The sequence below is a fragment of the Amblyomma americanum genome, chromosome 4, assembly GCF_052857255.1.
Source record: "Amblyomma americanum isolate KBUSLIRL-KWMA chromosome 4, ASM5285725v1, whole genome shotgun sequence".
NCBI lineage: Eukaryota > Metazoa > Arthropoda > Arachnida > Ixodida > Ixodidae > Amblyomma > Amblyomma americanum.
Window position 1 is genome coordinate 115,542,742 of NC_135500.1, and position 21,577 is coordinate 115,564,318.

Sequence of the window (21,577 nt, forward strand, 5' to 3'; positions counted from 1 at the left end):
ATCAGAAAGACCACCTGCTTCACTCGAGCATCGACAAAGCATGCTTTCTATAGTAGCGAGCTTTAGGCAACGGCACCGCTGTTGGGATGGGGTAGCGTGGTGGTCAGGCCGGAGAAGGGACGAGGAGCATCGGAGAAATCGTTACGAAGGGAAAACAAGGAAAAATTGATACAAAAACTATTTACATATTGTACAGGTGAGAGCAACTTAGAGTGCTCGTCAGTAAAGGGAGTTTCGCTGTCGAGAGTTTCTCCCAGCAAAGGGTCTCTCTCAACAGGGGGGCTCCCTTCGTATTCCCCAGATCCCTGGCTGGGGAATACAGTTCGAAGAATGATGTCCAATCAAACATGCAGACGATGACAGTGGTGGGACCGCCTACGGCAGGGCGGTCCTGATGCTCTCTCGCAGTTCAGTCGATGGGAAGGGAACAGGACACGGTCACTTTGTCGTCAACACAGCTTCCACGTGGGCGCGCACGTGGGTCCGGACTGCGCCCATGTGGCCCAGGAATGCGCATGTGTGACTCAGTCCCATGTGGCACAAGAATGTCAGGCTGTCTCCCAGCAGGGGTTGAAAGACCTTGCACTTCGTCGCCTGATGACCGGAACGCGGAACCTCTGTTGAAATCGCAGCTCTCCGCCAATTTTCAACCCCAGCGTGACTAATGAGGACGACACTCGATTGTACCCGCCGTAATCGTAGCAACATTGTTTCCGGCACTGGTCAATTTTCCCTAAACCGAAGATATGCAAAAACTAAAGTAGGAGAGACATGAGCGAAAACTTTGGTTCGTCGACCCGATGGAATGCTCGACCATGTGGGGACGCCATTGTTGTCGCTGCCTCTGCCATTCCTTCTGCGAACGCCAGTCTTTGCAGTCACGTTTCTTTGGTTTTCTGGAATTCCGGGTCGGGGAGTCCGCGTCTTTATTCATTTAGACTGGAAGGCACGCCAGGCATAACACCGCCCGCAGTTGCGCCAGGCGACGAACTGCACTCCTGCCTAGCTGCCCTGATCGTCGCATCGAAGGCGCAGTGGACGCCGCTTCCCAAGTTGCCTGCACTATAATAAAAGGTCCACTCTTAATATCTCTTTGCTGTTAACAGCATAATCTCACCATACACTAATATTCTGGTCAATTTCCGCGATGCCTTCGGCTGGGGAGCTAGCGGACCGCTGCGGGCGCCAGGCGAGCCGGGCCACAACGGCAGGCCAGCGCCAGTTTGCGAGGAGATTCTGGAGAGGAATTTTGCACATATCAAAGTTGTTACTTTTACCAGCAACGCGGTGTTAATCAACGATTCTCGGAAATTATACATTTGCCACATTTCTCTGTATCAGCATTTATGATATACGTCTAAAACAATCGTAAGCTGATTTTTATTACACCGGCGGACGTGATCCAAGCTGTCCTGCCGGCGAGCAGCCTCGGTTTACTTCACGTTCGCACCAGAAAAGACAAAACAGCCATGCTAACAGAAAGGCTGCCTGCTATATTCGAGCAACGACAGCATGCCTGCTTAACAGCCGCGCTTTCGGCAACAACCCTTCTCATTGTCTTTCTTTCTTTGAGGTTTATCAGGAGAAACCATTATTTCGTCTTGCTGGACTTTAGAGCTCCCAAAGTGCCTCTCGTGATGATAATTCCCACTTCTACCGAAATTAAGGGGCCTACCAACTCTAGTGCTGTTGCTAAACTGCCGGTGTGAAGGGTAGTCCTCAATGAGTTCGGCCGCTTTTGTCGCAGATGTCACATTGTCCTGCTCCTGTAGCCAATTTTTTTCCTCTTCAGGAAGGCAGTTGTAAAACTGCTCCAACAAAATCCTCTCCACTACAGCGTCCCAGTCACTACAGGACTCTGTGCTCTTTAACCGTTTGATCAAGTTCACTTGCAACTTGTACAAAAAATCGGGATAGCTCTCGTCCCTCGACTTCTTAGGTCCCCGAAATCGCTGCCTGAACGCCTCGGCGCTCAGGCAGAAAGCAAGCCTTGACCTTCTCGTAGTTGTCCGCGTCCTCATTGCTGAGCCGCGCGACAACCTCCGCTGCCTCGCAGGGCAGAACCGTCAGTAGCCTCTGAGACCAAGTGTCTCGACTGCAGGATAGTTTCTCGCATGTTCGTTCAAAATTTGCTGGATACAGACCGATATCCCCTGATACCACATATAGCTGCATTTGCCTAGACATCTTGAACTCTGCCTCCTTGTTGAGAAGAGGGTACCGCTTGCTGGGTACAATTGCCCGACCTCTTTTTCAACTCCACTTCTTACTTACGGAGTACTAACTCCCGCTCCAGTTTTTTTGCTTCATTCTCACTTTCACGCTCACGCCTTTCCTGCTGTGTGAGCTGCACTTCCTTTTTTTGTCCTATGAGGCTCCACGCCTCACTGAGCTCCTTATCATCTACCCCCAAATCAGTGATTGCCTGAATAATCACGGGTTTTCGTGCCAAACCCTTGGTATCGATCCCCAATTACTCACACAACAGCAACAGGTCCGGCTGCAGCTTCTGTAGGTCCATGATAGTTCTGAATCTAGGATATTTCCAAAACAACTATGTAAACATACCAAACTTCTAGGATTTAAGCAGAGGTCTCTACCAGTTCTAAATTTTAACCATCTTTTAGACTTTGGTCCACATCAGAGGAAAGCCAAGCACTCTCCCACACATGAGATCATGTCCCGAGACAGCTGCTCTCTCGCTGGCCGACCGTTGTTGCCGCTTGCAGGTTCCAATATCGCCGCTGGTCACCAGTTCTCGTGGCGCAGGGGTTCACTCGAACCCGTGCTCCATCGGGTAGCGTGTCCGAGCCTTCACGTTGAAGAAATATGGAACTTGAAGCTTGTGAAAACGAAAAAACAAACGAGTTTACTGTCACTTTTCAAGAAACTTGATTGCATAGTTTAGAAGAGAACAGTAAGAACAAACAATCAAGAATTAAATGTTCATTGCTTCGAGCGACTGGATGAGTCTTGGCACCAAGGCCCAGGGCGATCGTTCCTACTCAGGACGCTCGTTAAATACACTTAGGCTCCGCCTCTTTCACCACACGATTCACAGATGAAAAGAGTCGCCGCACATAGCACGCTGAGCAATGTGGGAATGGGCGAGGAGGATATGGATGTCCGCTGCTACTTCGTCCGAAGCAGTCAGTAACAGTGGTTTCTGGAATGCGCTTTTGCCCGCTTCCTTTCGTTGTCTTGTCCATCGTGCGTCGCGTCTCCCGGTCCGACACAAGGGGAGGGTACATGAGAAAGACTCCACAGGTAGCAGGCTTGTAACAATATACAGACCTAGGTCTTTCATTGTTGCTTCCAGCGGGATAGCGGTGTTCAGCGCAGAAGGATATGCAGAATTTCCACAGTCACCAAATAGAATTTCATGGTGCCTTTTTATCTTAAGCTGATGGCTTGACCCACAGCTGAGTTTCTTCGTGGTGTTCCCAGGTTCACAAGAACGGCAAGGAGTTCCTGGTGGACGGTCGTTCACTCGAGAGTTCCAACTGGATGCGATACGTGAAGAGTGCGGCCAGTCCACGGGAACGTAACTTGGTGGCCTACACACGCCAAGGTAACATCTACTACAGGACGTGCAAGGCTGTCGGCACGGGCGAGGAGCTCCTCGTGTCGTGCGGCCCATCGTGCGCCCGGGAGCGAGGGCTGCTCACCAAGCCACGAGCTTCGCGGCCACCCGGGGACGGTGAGGGGTTCGTCACTTTTTGCGGATGTGATTCTCTTCAGGTCGGCAGGGTTATATCACCTCGGGCTCGCAAACTTACATCAATGTTGTGCCAATGGAATAAGATGCCTGCGTGTACAGAATGCCCTAGCGACATGCTTAAACGCGCGACCACCTTAAGTTATGACCTGGAGAGCACCAGAAGCTTGACAGAACGCTAAAATTATCTTAATTCATTAGAAAGCAGACGCCAAGGGCTTAAAAAATTACAGACCGATCAGCTTACTGTCCGTTTCTAAAAGGAATTTAATGTAATTGCCAATAGAATCAGGGCAACCTTAGACTTCAATTAACCAAATGACCAGGCAGGCTTTCATAAAAGACATTACACAGCAGATCATATTCACACTATCATTTAGGTGATAAGTGCACAGAATATAACCGACCTCTTTATATAGCCTTCTTTGATTACGAGAAAGCATTTGACTCAATGGAAACCTCAGCATTCATGCAGGCATTGCGTAATCAGAGTGTGGAAGTAGTAGTAGCAATGGTTTATTTAAAGATAAATAAAAAAATGCGGAAGGAAAAGAATGTTGCCGGCCGCGCCATTTGCTAATATCTTAAGCACCTGAGCTGCAGCCGGCGGAGGTGAAAGGGAGAGGATAGCGAGGAAAAGTATAGAGGGGAACGATAGCAAGAAAGGACAGGGGAGAGCTTTGTACACTATTTGCAAAATACTGAATGCAATGAAGTTCGCGCCGCTCGCGAGCTAATTTTCAGGCTCTGTGAGTGTAGAAGAGCCTTACGCAAAAATAGTGGAAGATATCTATAGCAACTGCACAGCTACCAAAGTCCTCCATAAAGTCTGCAATAAAATTCTAACTAGGAAGGACGTTAGGCAGGGAGACACAATCTCGCTAAAGCTGTTCACCGCCTGTTTAGAGGAGGTATTCCACGGCTTTAAATGGAACAGTTGGGGTAAGAGTTAATGGCGAATACCAAAACAATTTGCGATTCACTGATGACTTTATCTTATTGAGTCAGTCAGGAGATGAACTGCGAAGTATGATCAGTGAGCTAGGCAGGAGAGCAGAACGGTGGGTCTAAAAATTAGCGTGCAGAAAACTAAAGTAATGTTAAACAGCCTAGCAACGGAATAGCAGTTCAGAAGTGGAAGCGAAGTGATGGAAGTGGTAAATGAATACGTCTGCTTAGGGCAGGTAGTGAGAGCTGATCTGGATCTTGAGGGGTAAATAACTAGAAGGATAAGAATGGGGTAGAGCGCATGTGGCAGGTTCTCTCAGATCATTAATGGCAGTTTACCAATATATCCAAGAGAAATGTATACAACAGCTGTATCTTACCGGTACTCACCCAGTGGGCAGAAATGTGGAGGCTAACGAAAAGAGTGCAGTTTAGGTTAAGGACAAAGCAGCGAGCTATGGTAAGAAAAAAATTAGGGGTGTAACATAACGAGACCGGAAGCGGGTGGAGTGGGTGAAGGAAGAAACCCTGGTTAAATACATCCCTATTCGAAATCAAAAGGAAGGAATGGGCTTGGGAGGGCATGTAATGCAAAGGCAAGATAAGTGCTCGTCCTTAAGAGGACACCAGTGACAGTGTCCTAAGGTATTGGATGGGAATTTTCAGAATCTGTAGCGTGTCTAAAAATGGCTTGATTTTAATGAAGCTTGTGGCAGCGTTTTCTTCTTTAGTGAATAGAAGAAATGTTGCTGACAGATATTTTTTGTTTATTTTTTTTAGAAATCAGACGTAAATATCCAGAAAGACTGCACTTTTAGATATGTCTGTTTAGATATGTTGGTCTTTCATGTCATTTTGTAAAAAAAACTAAGACAAATATCGGAACTTCGTCCACAACATTTCCTCCCTTTTTCTTTCTTGATTGTCAAGCTGCAGTTTTCATGTATATCGAGCTTAGTGTTTGCGTTTTACAGGCTCTGAAAGGTGTGTATTTTCTGCGGGGATTTGAAATTCGCGCCAACTTGAACGCGCGACATGGCTCCATCTGGCGTCAGAAAATTTTGTCGTTACTACTCTCGACCACCAACCTCTTGGTTGTTTGTGTTAGTGCACGCAGGTTTGTACTCAGAACTTGAATGGACTTGAGCTCTTTCTTTCCTTTTTTCTTGCTTGGGCTGTATTCCGAAAGAGAGTCTGCTTTTCTTTTTTGCTTGAGCTTGTGGTGCAGAAAGGAAGTGGGATGCAAGGCCACACCCAAAAGCACCCCCCCTTCTCCTCCCAGCAGCCACACAATAAGGCATTGTTAGTTTCAAAACACAGGTAGAAGGCTCCCTATTCCTGACACTGTGGGAGAATAGAATTGTTCCTTGCCCAGTAGCCCAGGTGGTGATAGGTCAAGAATGCAGCTGCAAATATTCCTGATAGGAGACCCTCGAGCCAATAGCGGCACTTACATGAACCCAACATGGTCTGGTTGTTGAGTTATCGGGCCGAAAACTGGTACTGGGTTCATGTAAACGTGTGCCGACCGGGATTCGATGGGTGGGGTCCAGTCAACTCCGCTGCAAGGGGTAGGTTGACTGAACCCGGCCCTGACCCGATGTGCTTGTAAACGCTGCCGAGTCGAAAAGTATGATTATTAAGAGGGGAGAGGATCAATACGAACTTGCCTTTCACGTGCACCGTCGCTCCTCAAATACAGCGATGGCGTGCCTCAGTATTGGAGGCTGCTACTGCTTGCTTGACGCTTGGTGTCGCTACAGTTGAATCGGTCTCGAATCGCTAAAATCGGGTTCATGTAAACACGCAATGGTTGAGTTGGATTGACCATGCTCAACCTGTCCCCTGAAAAAACCTGACGCTATCGGGTTCACGCCGTGATGGCTCAGTGGTTATGGCGCTCGGCTGCTGACCCGAAAGAGACGGGTTCGTTCCTGGCCGCGGCGGTTGAATTTCGATGGAGGCAAAATTCTAGAGGCCCGTGTACTGTGCGATGTCAATGCATGTTAAAGAACCCCAGGTGGTCGAAATTTCCGGAGACCTTCACTACGGCGTCCCTCATAGCCTGAGTCGCTTTGGGACGAAACCCGCATAAACTAAACTCGGGTTCATGTAAACGTAAACAGGGCTAATGGCGTAGACTGATTGTCATGATGTAGCGATTAACCTCCTTTCATTGAGGCGCTTGCCAATCACCTGCGATTTCGCGATATACTAGCTACATGACAACTATCTGTGGCAGTGCAACATCCCACATCAAGGGGAGCAAAGACCGCCTGCTTCCTTTTCCTGCTCAGCCTCTGCTGCACTGCAGTTGCGACGTAATGAGAACTGGTCGAAGCCAACGTTGGCCTCTGGCTCCAAGCTAGTGAAACCAGAATGTGTTGGATCGGCATCGAAACGGCGGTTCTCTAATGAATTCTTGGTCGAGTGTCGGTCTTTTTTCTCCAATTCTCCTCCCGACTAGGTATATAAAAGCACCCCCCCTTTCCCTCCCCGCAGCCACACAATAAGGCATTGTTAGTGTCAAAACACAGGAAGGAGGCTCCCTATTCCGGACCATGTGGGTGCAGGTGCTGTCCACTGTACGCGGGTAAGCATGGGTGCACCTTGTCTGCAGAAAGGAGCTCGCGGATTTCCGAGCCCCCTTACTCCAGAAAAGACATATCCGTAGTGTAAATAACGTGACAGGGTTCGTAGCCACCGTGAAGGAAAAAATTCAAGGGTTTTTAAGGACTTTCAAGGCTCTAACAAAGAATTTTCAAGGACTTACAACAAGGCTTTTTGAGATCATAGAAAAAGACCACGACGATGCTTTACAGCAAGGAAGCACATCTTTTACTGCACACAAGCAAAAGTAGGCGCATTTTCCACAATCAATAGCTAACTAGTTTCTTTTCTCATACGAATTACACGCACCCACAAAAAGAGGCCCATTCTCAAACAGTGGACTCGTGTTTAAGTTCCTAAAGATTTCCGTTCAACTTGTCATCAATTTCTACAAGCTCCAGAGTCTTTTCTTTTGCAGTTTTTCTCAAACTGTTGGACTTCACAATGAAGGTGATGTCTCTTGTAGATTCTGCCCGCTCAGCGTAGTTGTCAGCACAAGCTGTTAAATCGGCAATTGTTGCCTCCAGCCTCCTCCTCTTCATCTTCATGCCGTGTATTTCTTCTTCAATGTGGCCTCTCTGTTTGATGCCTTTGACTGCTCTATCGCTTCTTTTTTTTTTTACTCTCCAAGTAGGATCAATAGCGGTTGTGTGCGGCCAAGACAGATCTACTCAACTGCTTCGTTATTACAGTGTTCAGGATCCCACCAGCCTTGCTTACTGCATCGTAAACGATTCGCTGCGACACATACGAGATCTCCTTCAGGCTTTGGACAGAGACCTGGCGGTTCACACTGAATCCTCTTTCAACAGTTGCCTGCCCGCGGCTCAAGACGAGGCACTCATCTGGCTTTGAGGTCATTTGGCGAGGGTCTAGCAAAGACAGGCTCCTAACTAGATGGTATGTCAGCGGGCTCTTTTGCAGAATTATCTTGGTAGTACTGATAAGGAACTGTTTGCATTCCATCCTGAAGGCAAATACGTCCTTGGCGCTCACCTTTGCAGCTTTGACCATTTCTTCAGCTGCATGCCCAATGTCAACATTCTCTGAAGATACATGGTTATTTGGGTTTACGAAATCCATTTTGAGCAAGCTGACAATTCCTGTGGAAGCTGACAGCACTGAGCACTTCATGAATCTTGCAAGAAGTTTCCTCACGAGACGCTCCACATCTCTTTTTAAAAAGAACATCAGTGGTTTGTCCATTTGGTATTCCGTGAGAAATGGTTTAAGAATCATCGCGATGCCGAGAGCAAAGTTCAGTTTGGCCAACAGCAGGGTCCTGGCAAAATTCGCACAGCTGTGTGAATGACGCACACTTTGGTAAGTTCACCTCTTTTTTGCACATTCCACGTACCTTTTCACATCACCCCACAGCGCAATGGCACGTTCGATCACAACAATATATTCTACCCAACGATGAGCAACAAAGTTGAGAGGAAATGACATTTGGCCTGTAACAGTAGTGAAGTCTTCCCTTCGCGCTGGCGCATCATGAAAAATGGCACTGAGGCTTGAAAAAAGATTCTCTATGCCCCACTTGATGGCAACAGCACCCGCCCTGTAAGCGTTGTATATTGTATGCAGTCCGCAAGTGCCCAGGTCCAAACACTGAACTTGATGGTTCTGCTGCAAGTATTCCTGCATTTCCCTAAAACACTTTAGGTTCACATTGGGGCCATCCATAGACAGCTGGACATTTTTTTTTTTCATCTGCCTCCTCCCATCATCATCGTCCCCCATCGTGACCTTATTTTATCTCCTCTTCCCGTCCCCCAGAGCAGAGTAGTAGGCCAGATATTTATTTTTCAGGCCAACCTCTCTGCCTTTTCCTATCAATAAACCCTCTCTCCCTCTCTCTCTCTTTGCCAGCGGCAAATCTGCCAAGGCAGCCAGAACCTTCTGCTGAAGGTCTTCGGCAGTCGAATGTCCCATGAACACCCGCGTATAATATCTTTTTTTTTTATTCGAGAAGTGTGCCATGAGGCATAAGTTGAAAAAGGAAAGGGGGGAAGGAATGCACGGGATTGAAAGTTAAAAGAAGGAGTGAAGAACCGTTGCGCTGAGGTAGTCGCAGAGGTTGTTAATGAAACGGTTGTCCATAGTCCACTTCACGTAGTCACTTTCGCGGTTCCACCGCAGGCCCACCTCCCTGAGGAGCCGTTTTCTGATAGCAGCCGTCGCTGGGCACGTCCACAAGTGCCGCGCATCACAAATGTCTGGTGCAGCGCTACAGTGAGGGCACTTGTCAGGTACTGGCAGATCTTTGGCACGCCACCGATGACGGACAGATGGTGTCAGAGCCGCCCCTGCCCCAATCCGGCGCACAGATACCTCCTCCTGCCGAGTAAGACTACGGGGGAGAGGGTGCGAACACGGAGGAATGAGAGCGCGTGTTCGATGGCGCAGAACTTCGGAATCGGAAACATGGGACAGGAACGGATCTGGGGGAAGAGGGGAATGTGGCGGATCGTCTAATGTATGAAGATGAGTCATAGCATCCGCTTGAATGTTATGTGGATCCTGGGCATGGCCGCGAATCAAGTGTATGCGCACAGGACATGGATACTTTGCGCAGTGCACATGAATAGATTGTGAAATCTGGAACGTTTGTCGAACAGCCTTAAGCTGTTTAAGGGCGGCGCGGGAGTCGGTGTAAATATGAACTGTATTGAATATTGCAACGAGCGGAAGGGAAGCAATGGCATTATAAATGGCTTGAAGTTCCAGTGACAGGGGAGTGCATGTATCCGCAGTATACGCCGCGCGAGAGTTAAGATGCGGATGAGATGGACTATACACAGCAGTAACACCCCTCTCTGCAGAATGTGATGCATCCGTGTATAATGTGCACCCTTCAGGCAGATACGCTGCTGATACCGACGGGGAAACAGTGGGGCGATTGTCAGTGAGCTGGCAATAGGACCACGGTGGAAGTGACTTTAAACGATGCAGTTTGAGAGACTGTTTTCGAGCTCTATTTGCCACCCGTTGGTTGATGATTTCACTGAGTGTATTAAGTTGGGCGAACTCCTGTAGCACTGGTATGGGTGTTAAACGAGGCAGATATGTTATGACGCGCATAGCCTCACGATTGATAGCTTCAAGGGAGTCCCACTGTCTGCGGGTGAGACGTTGAAATTGTGCCTGATATACTATCCGTGGCTGAAGGATAGAGCGCACAAGCTGGCGGGCCGTATGAGCACGTGCGCCACCAGAGCGCATAGCTATGCGACGAATCAGACCTAGAGTAGGGTGAGCCGATTTACGGGTGGCTGCCAGCCACGGGGTGCCACTCCCAGATGTATGGAGGAGAAGACCAAGAATACGAACAGTTTCTACCTGAGGAATCAGTGAGTTATGTACCGTAAAATTTAAAGGGGGAGCTTTCCGTAAGGCGGCTTTATTTCCAATTCGAATGAAACAAGATTTAGTAGGAGAGAGTGTTAGACCCAGAGGTGGGAGGCGAGATGTCAATACATCCAGCGCGTGTTGAAGGACCGACTGATGAATAGACTCATCTGGATGACAGCACTACAAGGTGATATCATCGGCATACGCAAGCACGCGGATAGAAGGGATGGTCTCTCGGGCTCGAACAAGAGGAATTAAAGCCACATTAAATAATGTGGGGGTGAGAACGGAGCCCTGTGGCACTCCTTTATTGGAAGCGAAATTACCAGAAGGCTTTCCGTGGACACGCATGCTGAAGGTTCGATTTGCTAAAAAGGCGTGTATGGAGAGGAGGAAACGGTGAGGGAGACCAAGAGCTTGAAGGGAGGCAAGAATGGCAGAGTGAAGGATGTTATCATATGCCTTTGTTATGTCTGTAGCGATTACGGTTCGTACAAGGTGACTCTGTGGAGAGTGGTCAAGCACGTCAGCAGCCAAAGTAGCAAGGCCGTCCTCCGTTCCAATTTATGGGCGGAAACCAATTTGGGAATCTGGGTAGCAATCATGGGATTCCAGCCACCACGACAAGCGTGCGGCTAGAACGTTTTCATAAAGCTTGCAGATGGTAGGCATAAGGGAAATTGGACGAAGGGCCAAGAGAGATACTGGAGGCTGACCTGACTTGGGTATTGGAACCACAATAGAATGCTTCCAGTCTCCCGGCATGACGCCAGAAAGCCACACTTCGTTAAAAGTATCAAGTAGGGTTTGCAAAGCCCTCCCTTCCAAGTTACGGAATAAGGAGTTAGGTATGCCGTCGTGCCCGGGAGTAGTAGTAGTTTTAAACGTTCAATGGAGGCCAGCAGCTCTGCCATGGTGAGGTCAGAAGTAATCCCATTGGGGGGCTCTGTTACCGATAAGTCAGGTGGAGACGTAGCGGTGCAGTCATGGTTTGGAAAAAATTGACGGGCCGCCTGTTGTGCAAATGTGTCCTCATCCACATTTAGCGCGAGGCGAATGCTCTCTGTGTAATCTGCAACCTGAGAAGGGCGCTCCATGGCGTGAAACACTCTCCAAAGATGTTGATTGCCCTGCGTAGAGGACAGGCGGGCACACCATGCAGCCCAGCGTTGCCTGCCGAGCCGCTTTGCATAGCGCCGCGCCCGTGCGGTAGCGCGGTAAGAGTAGGAAGCGCCGAAGGGTCATCAAGGTGACGAGTAGCGTAAAGATCCGCCTGGCGACGAAGAGCCCACAGATTCAAGAGATGTATGTCCGGGTTTGGGTCGTCTTCATTTACAGTAGTGGTAATAGTGTGAGTAGCGAGAACAGCAGAGACAGTAGACAATGCTGAAGAGGGGTTGAATGTAGATAAATGATTGTCTGCGCGTACAGAGTCCCATGATGTTATCCGTACAGTGCGGCGTATTTTCCGCAGACGCGTAGGCATGAGGGAGATAAAAATAGGGCTGTGATCGCTACCCCAAGTATCAGAATCAACAGCCCAACGAGGGTTACCGGGGCCTAACCACCAAGTCAAATCTGGTGAATACGGGCCACCTCGTGGGCGGGTAGAAGTATTCGGGTTGTTTAAAAGTTGAAAGGAATGATCCGAAAAGCTCCCTTGGATGTGTGCACCCCTTGAGGAATCCGATGGGTAACCCCACACAGTTTGTGCGCCGTTGAAGTCACCACCAACTAGAATAGGGATACCCAAGTTGGCAGAACGTAGAAAACGAACCCATCCCAGATTGGGACATGCGGAGCCAGGACGACTATAAAAAGAAACTAGAATAAGGGGTGTGCGTGCAGGTTTTACGAGAAGGGCGACAACCTCTTGACGTGTGTTGCACCACTGTGAAAGGTCGAGCGGTGTGTGCGGAACTGAACTGTGAATATAAATTGCAGATTTACCTGGACTGATAGAGGGTGAATGGTATACGCAGAAAACTGAAAGGCGTGGGAGTGCATTATGCTCTTGCAGTAGAAACGCCCATGCCCTCAGCTTTCCGTCGCGAAGGCGGATCTTCACTTCAGAGGCCTTATTAGCTAATCCTCGACAGTTCCACTGCACCACCACCGATGATGATGCGCTATCCATGACGAGGCCGAAGAGCTTCCACGATGAGGGATGTCACCTGCTTCATCAGCGCTAATATCTTATCCACTGTCGGGGTAGTCACGGCTAACAGGTGGTCGGCACCTGATTGTGGGCCAGTGCTTACCCTAGGTGATTCCTCTGGTGATTGCTCCCGAGTTATCAGAATTCTTCGAGAGGATTGAGAACGACGCTGTTCCCGGCGCTGGGTGAGTTCGTCTAGTTGGCGGCGAGCCTCCGCTATTGCATTGTCTAAAGCTGTGTCTTCGTCTGTGGTATCCACATGTGATGGATGCACTGGACGTTTTGGCGTACCATTTGATCCGGAAAGGTGAGCCGCTTGTGCATATGTACGCTGGTGAGGAGACGTATGGTGAGCAGCGGGCTCACATAAAGGAAGTTCAGGGAAGTCGTTGTCGTCACATGCGAGAGCTGCAAAGCGATTACTTGTAGGAACATCCATTTTTGCAGGCGACTTGTGAAACTTCTTAGCTTGCTTCTTCTTTGGACAAGTGGGGGAGCGAATGTCATGGTCCGGCGATTTGCACAGGGCACAATGAACTGTTTGTTCATTCATGTCGGCCACAGCTGTTGGATTAGGGCAGGTATTTTGCATATGTCCTTCTTTGTGGCAGTGATAACAAAAAATACGACGAGGTCGGAAGGGCTGTGGTTTGACGATCGGACCGTAGTAGGTAAGGTACTTCGGGAGAGTCAACGGGACTTGCAGGATGAGCAGGTATGAGCCCCGGCGACCCATAGGCCGTGCTTGCAGTACAACATGAGTTGAGCAGCGAATATTTGCGCGCACCTCTTCGGGAGGGCTCGTGTTGTCGACATGATAAACCATGCAGCGGAGCGTGTCAGGACCAGATGCAAAATATATTTGCACCGGGACATGCTTGCTGTCATCCAGGGGGATCCGCGTAACTGCGCCAAGTTTCTGGGCGTCCATCAAGGATAACAAGTTTACCGTGATGGTGTTCGATGGGCGATGGACGACAAACCCGCAGTAGTTCGAAGAACCAAGAGCGTGGTCAATTGTGGCTTGAACATTCCGGGCAGGGATGGAAGTCATGTCAAAGCGCAATGTAGGCTTGATGGTAACGCGGAACGAGTTCGCAGCAGGCGGAAGAGAGCCTTGACTCACGGGAGGCATCTGTGGAGGCGGCTCAGACGCTGGTGACGGCCCTTGGTGGGAATACTGAACTGGCGCGACGGGCACAGTTTCTTGAGGGAGTGCCACGGGCACGGAGGTGGTAGAGCAGTCCATGTCACAGGCCAAAGTCGTAGCATCAGAAGACGGCGCAGGCTGGAGGCCCAGAGGCGCTGACGATTCCGTGGACGTGGAGGCTGCGTCAGGTGGCAACACAGCGGGCATCCGCGTAGCTGTCGTCGACAACGCAGAATCCATGCAGACGCGTAGCGCGGCCTCGCTCGGCAGCGCTGAGCTAAGCCTAGCTTGCCCCTGAGGGTTCCGGTTGGGTTTTCTCTCTTGAGAATGCGCCCACCGTGCCAGGAATTTCTCCGCAGGGGCGTCGTCAGCATTCGGTCTCACGGAGGGCACTGTCCGACCCACGCCACACGCGAGAAGACAACGAAAAGCAAAAACACAGACCTAGAAGCAGACACGTAGCCACCCACAAGGTCTAATATCTAGGTGTAATATCTTGTGGTTACACGCTCGGGCATAGTACTCCAGTACCGCAAATGGATGTCCATCTGTTTTTTTTTTCTGCAGGCAGTCGTTCAAAGACTCATCAAACAGAACGGTGTAGCCATCAGATTGCTCTAATTCACGTTGTAGGCACGAGAGAAAAAATGGTCTCAGACCATGGCACACTACGTATGCAGATTTTCTTTCACCGCAGGAAAATGATTTATTGATTTCGCTATCCGGGAACATTTTCTTGAACAATTCCCCTGTGTGTGATGACGTGTTGTAGGAATAGTGTGATGTTACCATTTTCAGGGTCCACAGTATCTCCGCGTCAGTCACACACTCGTGCGCTTGGCACAGGCTGCTCACATCCGACGACGACGATGGAGCCGGCTCGATGCGTTGCTCAAAAGCAACTGCTGTCAAGTAGTTCCGCATCGTACTATGTGCCGTAGTCGCTTTCATGTTCGCAATGTGTTTTGCGCTCTTCATATGACTTTTGAGGGCCGACTCACCAATTGATGATACATCGAAGGTTTTCCCACATGTCTTGCACTTTGCCCGATGAGAGTTTGACGTATCCGGAGAAATCCACTCCCTATAAGCACCCTGTTTAACCACGACTGCTGAAAATTGCACCTTCCCGGCATATTGCAGCTACAAAAGACGCGACAGCCATTATTCGCGCACCATGCTTTCCCACAATGAAGGTAGGCTTAGCTGCGGTCGTTGCACGCCACTGTAACCAACTCTAATGACGCTACTGCGTTGTGGCTACAGAAACTGATTGGATTGGATGCTTTGGTTGGCTTGAGTAGTACATAGTTGCCAGGCATTCAAGAGGCATCCGCTAAAAACCGGCTGAACGAAAGCCTATTGGAGAAATTCAAGTATATTTAAGGACTTCAAAATAATTAAGGGTTTTCAAGGCCTTGAAAATGCTATTTTTAAATTCCAGGGTTTTCAGGGGTTTCAAGGACCGCTACGAACCCTGCGTGATGTCAAATGTTCATGGCTGGCTGGCAAAATCATCCAGTTTTGCTTCTTAACCAGTTTCGCATGCGTCAATTGAGCGTTGCCCATTCATCTTTCTTTTCCCAATTAGATACGCCTCGGTATGCGCCACACCTAGTCGCACCTCCTGCACTACGCTTCCGACAGTCTCATATTTCAACCATAAAAACGCTTGGAAGGGGCGCTATATAAATACATATATATAAAATATATAAAAACATAGAGAAGCAGGGCACGTAATGGGACTTTCACGGAAACATAGTAGGTATAGAATTTTTGCTTTAAAACCCGTGACGTCATGACAATTCAGGTGTGCTTCTGTTTTAATGTACAGAAAGAGCACAACCGGTTGGCGTGGTCAGCCCCCATCTTTTCTTCTATTAAATTGCAATTTTTATTACTTCTAAAAATAAACCACATATAGCAACTTTGTCCAGAACTGTTGGAAGTCGCTTGTGCAATGACGAAATTTGCGTTCAAAGTTACCACGAATAGAACAAGACGATCTCAGTGCAGTGCATTTGCAAACCACACATCCCACCCTTTTACACAAGTTTGATTTGTTCCGCTGTGAAATCATACGACGTGAAGGAGACATGAAACAAAGCATTTTATCAGTAAGATAATTACTGAATTGACTATCGCCCATAAATAAAGTGAAGAATTCGGCGACGCCGCTAGCAACAAACGTGCTCGGTGGTCATCGAAGAGGAACCTTCAAGATAAGGCGCTAAAAACAACTAGAACAACCTAGAATAATGTTGAAATAGTTGCTCCTGGCTGCCATCTTTCCAGATAACGCTGATTGCATCTCGCATAACAAAGTGATATTCCCGCGCGCCAACGGTTTTGAACTCTTACAAACAAGAAGTACAACAGTTTCGTGGCTTTACTTCACTCAAGGAAGCATGCCGGATGCTTAAACGAAAAGTAAGGTCAACAACAGCAAAGACAATACAAAACAAACACTGGCAGCGCAAACAATGACAGTGCAAAAAGCTTTTCACTGAGGCCGCGTCTTCGAATCTGTGTCCACTTTCGTACACGGTCACCAGGCTTGTGTTGCGTGTACCGACGGAGGAATGCGGAATAGCCGGCCGAAGTGCAGAAGGGGAGGTGTGCCCAAGGTGTGTCAAAAATGACTCACACTTATCTGTTCTGGCTAGGCGAAACCAACACTGCTTCTAACTACAATCTGTATACCCAACCCTACCATTGTAAATGAATTTTCCCGGAAAAGATGCCAGGGAGCTTAGAGGGACCCAAACCTGAAAACTTATCCTTGTGGCTGCTCAGTGGTGGGTTACTGGAAAAAGGTCCATTCTCTGACCACCACCCATTGAGAGGGGTTATTCTTTTGTGCTTCTGTCTCCCAGCTTTGGCAGGACATTCACAGAAAGTTCTCAGCACTACTTTTTGTTCGCAGAAGAGCTAATATTTTTGTGTCGCGGTCATGGAGGTGTCGCAGTAGAATTTACACACCTGGACAGGAAATAGAAGTTCCCTCTTTTGTGGTACAGAAGTTCCCTCTTTTGTGGTACTTAAGTGCTGCCATCTATCGACAGAAAAAGTTCAAATCTGAGTTGCCTCATAGCTGGTGAGCCCTCTTAAGGCTGACGGAGTGGACTCCAATAGAAAGCAAAAGTAAAAGGGGGCAGCAGATGGTTAGGTGTGCGGATGAGATTAAGAAGTTCGCTGGTATCCGCCTCGTGCGCTGGTATGGTAGCGCCACCTCATGCGCAACTGTCCGCTGTCGTGTGAGGCAGCGGAATGAGCCGTGAAATGCGTGCTTCCCGACAGCGTCAGCGCGTTAGAACAGGGCTTTTTTCTGCTGCTTTTGTGTTTGCGTCGCATGCACATTCGCATACACAGTGTTTGTGTTTCAAAATAAACTAAAAGCAAAGCAATGCGAGTCACAGCCTGCTCTCCGCCAGGCGCGCTTTTTGTATGCCGGCACCTTGGGTGCGTCTCTTGTCGCGAGCACTTCTGCTGGTGGCTCTTCGTTTCAGGAGTTTATAGCCAAACAGCCATTGGAAAGGTGTTGCAAAAAAAAATATATATATTTTGCGGGGCGGGCAGGCCACACACTATCTTAGTAACAAGGGTCGCATCTGAAGATCTGCCCCGAGAGGCCAGGTCAGGCGTATGTGCAACTACAACATCGCTCTGAAACCGTCGTCGGCATCCACCAGCAGGTTCGGTCACCACCACCGTTCTTTTGCTTTCTCGCTGGCTCGGTTCAAACGACAGCGCGGTCGCGCTTGAGCGCAGTCTCCGGAAAAACAGCATGCATGACTAACTTAATTAACATCATCAGCGCGTGATGATGTACCTTTCAGACGAATGGAAATGTTGACGCGTTTCTAAAAACAATGCATTGGTGCGCGGTCGCAGATTCTGCGACCCTAAGCCTGTGTATGATGCGTGCAGTGAACCTTTCTGTGCAGCAATGTCCGCGGACACCTTCGAGATATGTGCAGGCTCAGTTATTAGGCGCGTTTAATTATTTACGGCTTGTTTCTTCACCGTCTATTGGTTTCGAGCACTCGATCAAAACATCGAGCTTGAAATCCCTCTTGCTCATCGCCAGGTATTGCGCGCAGTGACGTGAACACTCAGCGCATGAATTACTTCGGACTATGCGGCCGGGTCGATAACCCAGACTGCTTGCAGTGTGGCGCATGCAGGATTATTAGTGACAGGGCGCTACGTACATGCTGCTTTGTATATACAGTGCTTTTTTATGTTTTGTAAATTAGGCTAATGGTAGTCGCTCGCGCATGTTGCTCTCAAGCAGTGCCTGAGACTCGTGCGTGCGGCGCAGATTTGTTTACTTTTTGTGTACACAGCTCTAACTTGACAATTTTCTCTATCGCTTCTCCACGCTGGCCTGTTTACCCTGCACGCCGTACTGCTCTCGGCAGCGCTGTTTCGTTTTGCACTCGTATGATTTCCAGGAAAAATGATAAAACAATCTTTAACTGCTTCCCGGCGGCATTTCTGCAGCTATTATGGCACCCATCGAGGCAACAGTAAATTGACTTGCTTGTTTCAAAGGGCGTTTTCTCTTGGCTCTTGCAGGAATCCAGATCGAACGCCTTGCAAGCAAGCAAGAAAGCACTCTTGTTATGAGCTTTGCTACCAGTGGCGTGCGTCTATGGCAGGATAAACTGCCCAGAAGCAAACGCTGAGAACAGCAGGAAACTGTGATAGAAACAGTCAGCGGGTCAAAGGAAAGCGTTTCTGTAGACCGGACAGACGTCGCGTTGCTCATTAACGCGGGTCATGTCTGAAGACTTGCCCTGAGGCATCGAGTCAGGCATGTGTGCAAAACAGTCTGACTCTAAAAGCTCCATCTGGGTTTACAGCTCAGTGGTTCTTTTTGCTTTCCTTGCGCTTGATTCATGCGATAGGTCATGCTGCGACTGCGCAGTCCCAGAAAAAACACATGACAGATGCGCAGCCCAAATAAAAAGCAGTGTACCCTAATTCAGGTGTAGGATGGCCATAAACGAAAGAGTAAACGAGGCGGGTGTTTTACGAGGCATTTCCAGCTTGTTCTCGTGAAGAGTCACGGCGAGGTCAGAGGAGCACACAGTCGGCTGCAGCGGCGGCGTCTGATCGGAACAGCCGCTTTTTCCCGCTGCGCCTCCCAGATGGTGCCACATGTACAACTGAAACTACAGCGCACGAGGTGGATACGGTGGGTGCAGCTGGCAGAGGACGGGGTTAACTGGAGAGACATGGGAGAGGCAGGGGGCCTAGTCTGCAGGGGTCGTAGTCTGGCTTATGATGATGATGATGATAAAAGTTAAGTCTACTCTCGACACATGTTGTGTAGTGGATTTTGCCACTCTCGTGCAGGATATGGGTCGCTAAGTTCACAATCTCAACAGGCATAAAGAAAAGTACTCTTACACAACCTCAGAAAAACAAAAAACAACACACCATAACTTCACATATTCATCAGGAATGTTTTGAATGATTGCACAAAGTTTGTTTTCAAGTTAATAAGGCATCAGCCTTAGCACTGCCAGTGCGGAAAAAAAAAAACTCCTTCCTTCCCTGTGTAGCCTCGTTTGGCAGGGGGAAAGTGAAGAGAGGAAAATGTACCCCTCTTCTCAAGGAAAGATGAGGGACAGGGATATTGGGTTTAGGGAAGACGAAGAGAGGTTGTAAGGCGCTGGTTTTCGAGGGGTAATGTGGAGAGGGGTATGGTGTGTTACAGTGGGCCTCTTCAATTTTCCGCCTCTGTCTGTAAGCATGCCGCCTGCGGGTCGCCTGAGCGTGGATCCAGCGTTGGCTGCATGCGGCCCGGGAAAAGGTGGGTGTGCCACGGACTTTCGTCGAGCGACGCGTGCGGTGCAGCGGAGACAATAGAGAGTTATAGCATAGCGCGATCCGCTACCGTGATTTGTTTCCACGAGGCGCCACTGCGCATGCGCAGATCGCCCTGGGGACGCCAGATGGCACCACGTGCCCATCAGCTACGTGCGCGCCAGCCGCGTCGAGACCAATCAGCGTGTACCCAGCGGTGCCCAGCGGTGCCCAGCGGTAGCGTATCGCGGATCACAGTAACAGATCGCGGGTCGCGCTATGCTATAACATCTATTCGAGCACATGCTCCTTCGCTACACCGCTTCTGCAGTTCCGCGTCGCAAGATGCTTGCGGGGAATCATACCGTACAGTCTTGAGGCGCTCCTGTGGCCGCACGCAGTGAGCGCACCCGTGACAGAGCAATGGTGATCCTCTGTGCGTTCATCGAGCAGGCGGGCTTGAATTCCGCTTGCTCTTCGCCAAGTAGCGCACGCGTGACATGAACGCTCTGTGGGTGCTACCTCGGATGGTACGCGCGGCCGGGCGCCCCACCCCGACCGCTCCTGCAGTGTGCCGTGCGCGCGATTTGTTCGAGACGGGGCACTACGTGCGCGCGGCTGTGCATGTAGTTTATTTTTTTCTGCAACTTAGTGTGCACAGTTGCCGCTTGCATGTAATTTATTTGCGAACAGAACCTGGACACTGGCACGCCAGTGGCGCGAACTAATGTTTGTATTTTGTATTTAGTGTAAAAAGCTCTCCTCTGTTCTTTCTTGCTATCACTCTCCTCTATACTTCTTGCTTTCCTCTTTCTTTCCCTTCCACATCTGCCGGCTGCAGCTCTGGTGCTTAAAGGGGCTCTAATAAAGTTGCGGTATTCCTGGGATGTTAAAGCATGATGCTTCACGAATGTTGTCCAGGAAGAATTTTTTAATGCGCTTTGTAGAATGAGACTAATCAGTCGTCAAAATTTGAATTTCAGCGTCTTCGCGCCATTCCCTCTCCTCTCATCACTTTTTGCACATTGGAAGGTCGGCGCTTCTCTGCCAGCCCCGCATTCGGAGGAGAGCTTCCTGACCTGCCGGAGCTAAGCGGCTTGTTGGCTGCGGTCTTGCTGGCTGCCTGACGTCTGAAAGAATCTAACCAATAGCCATCTCTCAACATGTATACGTGAATGTGGGCGACGGTGGAGGGTGCGAGCATGAAAAAGCCGCCGGGAAGGGCTCGCTAACTTTCGCGCGTGATTGTGGGTTCTCTGCTGCTGGTAGAAGTGTATTGTTTGGCTCAGGTGTTCATGACAACACATTGCAGTGATTGAGCAAGTTTATGTCCTCTCCTTGAAAGGTGTTTTTGAGAGCCCCTTTAAGATATTAGATAGCAATTGCCGCGGCCTGCAACATTCTCTTGCTTCACTTTTTTTTCTCGGGCTGCTCGGCGCAATTCCGGTGGCTGCCCCGAACGCGTTCGTTTTTCTCTAACTGGGCTGTTTTCGGCTGCCAGCGGGCAGCCAGACCAACACCCTCTAAAGAACTTAAAGGGGCTGTGAACGGGGCTCTAATAAAGTTGCAGCATTTTGGGATATTGAAGCACACCGTTTCACGAATAGTGTCCAGCAAGAATTTTTTAAATGCGCTTTGTAGAAGCTGAGTTATCTGTAGTTAAAATTTGAATTTCAGCGTCTTCGCGCCTTTCCCTCTCCTCTCGTCACTTTTTGCATGCTGGAAGGTAGGCGCTCCTTCGCTGACCCTCCCTCTGGGAGCGGAGCTTCTCGACCCGCCGGAGCTAAGCGGCTTATTGGCCACGGCCACGGTAGCTGCCTGA

At 49.3% G+C, this 21,577-nt stretch overlaps 1 protein-coding gene and 1 pseudogene across 5 annotated transcripts in view; one reads left to right on the top strand and one right to left on the bottom strand.

The window, feature by feature from the left end:
- Nucleotides 1-21,577, top strand: part of LOC144128263 (histone-lysine N-methyltransferase PRDM7-like) — a 54,327-nt gene that overhangs the window by 19,291 nt on the left and 13,459 nt on the right. For 4 of the 5 annotated variants that reach the window (XM_077661527.1, XM_077661529.1, XM_077661531.1 and 1 more), the window contains one exon: nucleotides 3,448-3,700. In XM_077661527.1, the coding sequence (XP_077517653.1) occupies nucleotides 3,448-3,700 (253 nt within the window). Of the gene's footprint in view, nucleotides 1-3,447; nucleotides 3,708-21,577 lie in introns of all 5 variants that reach the window. The other variant, XM_077661532.1, reaches the window with a different exon arrangement.
- LOC144127686 (uncharacterized) lies at nucleotides 7,606-15,074 on the bottom strand (annotated as a pseudogene).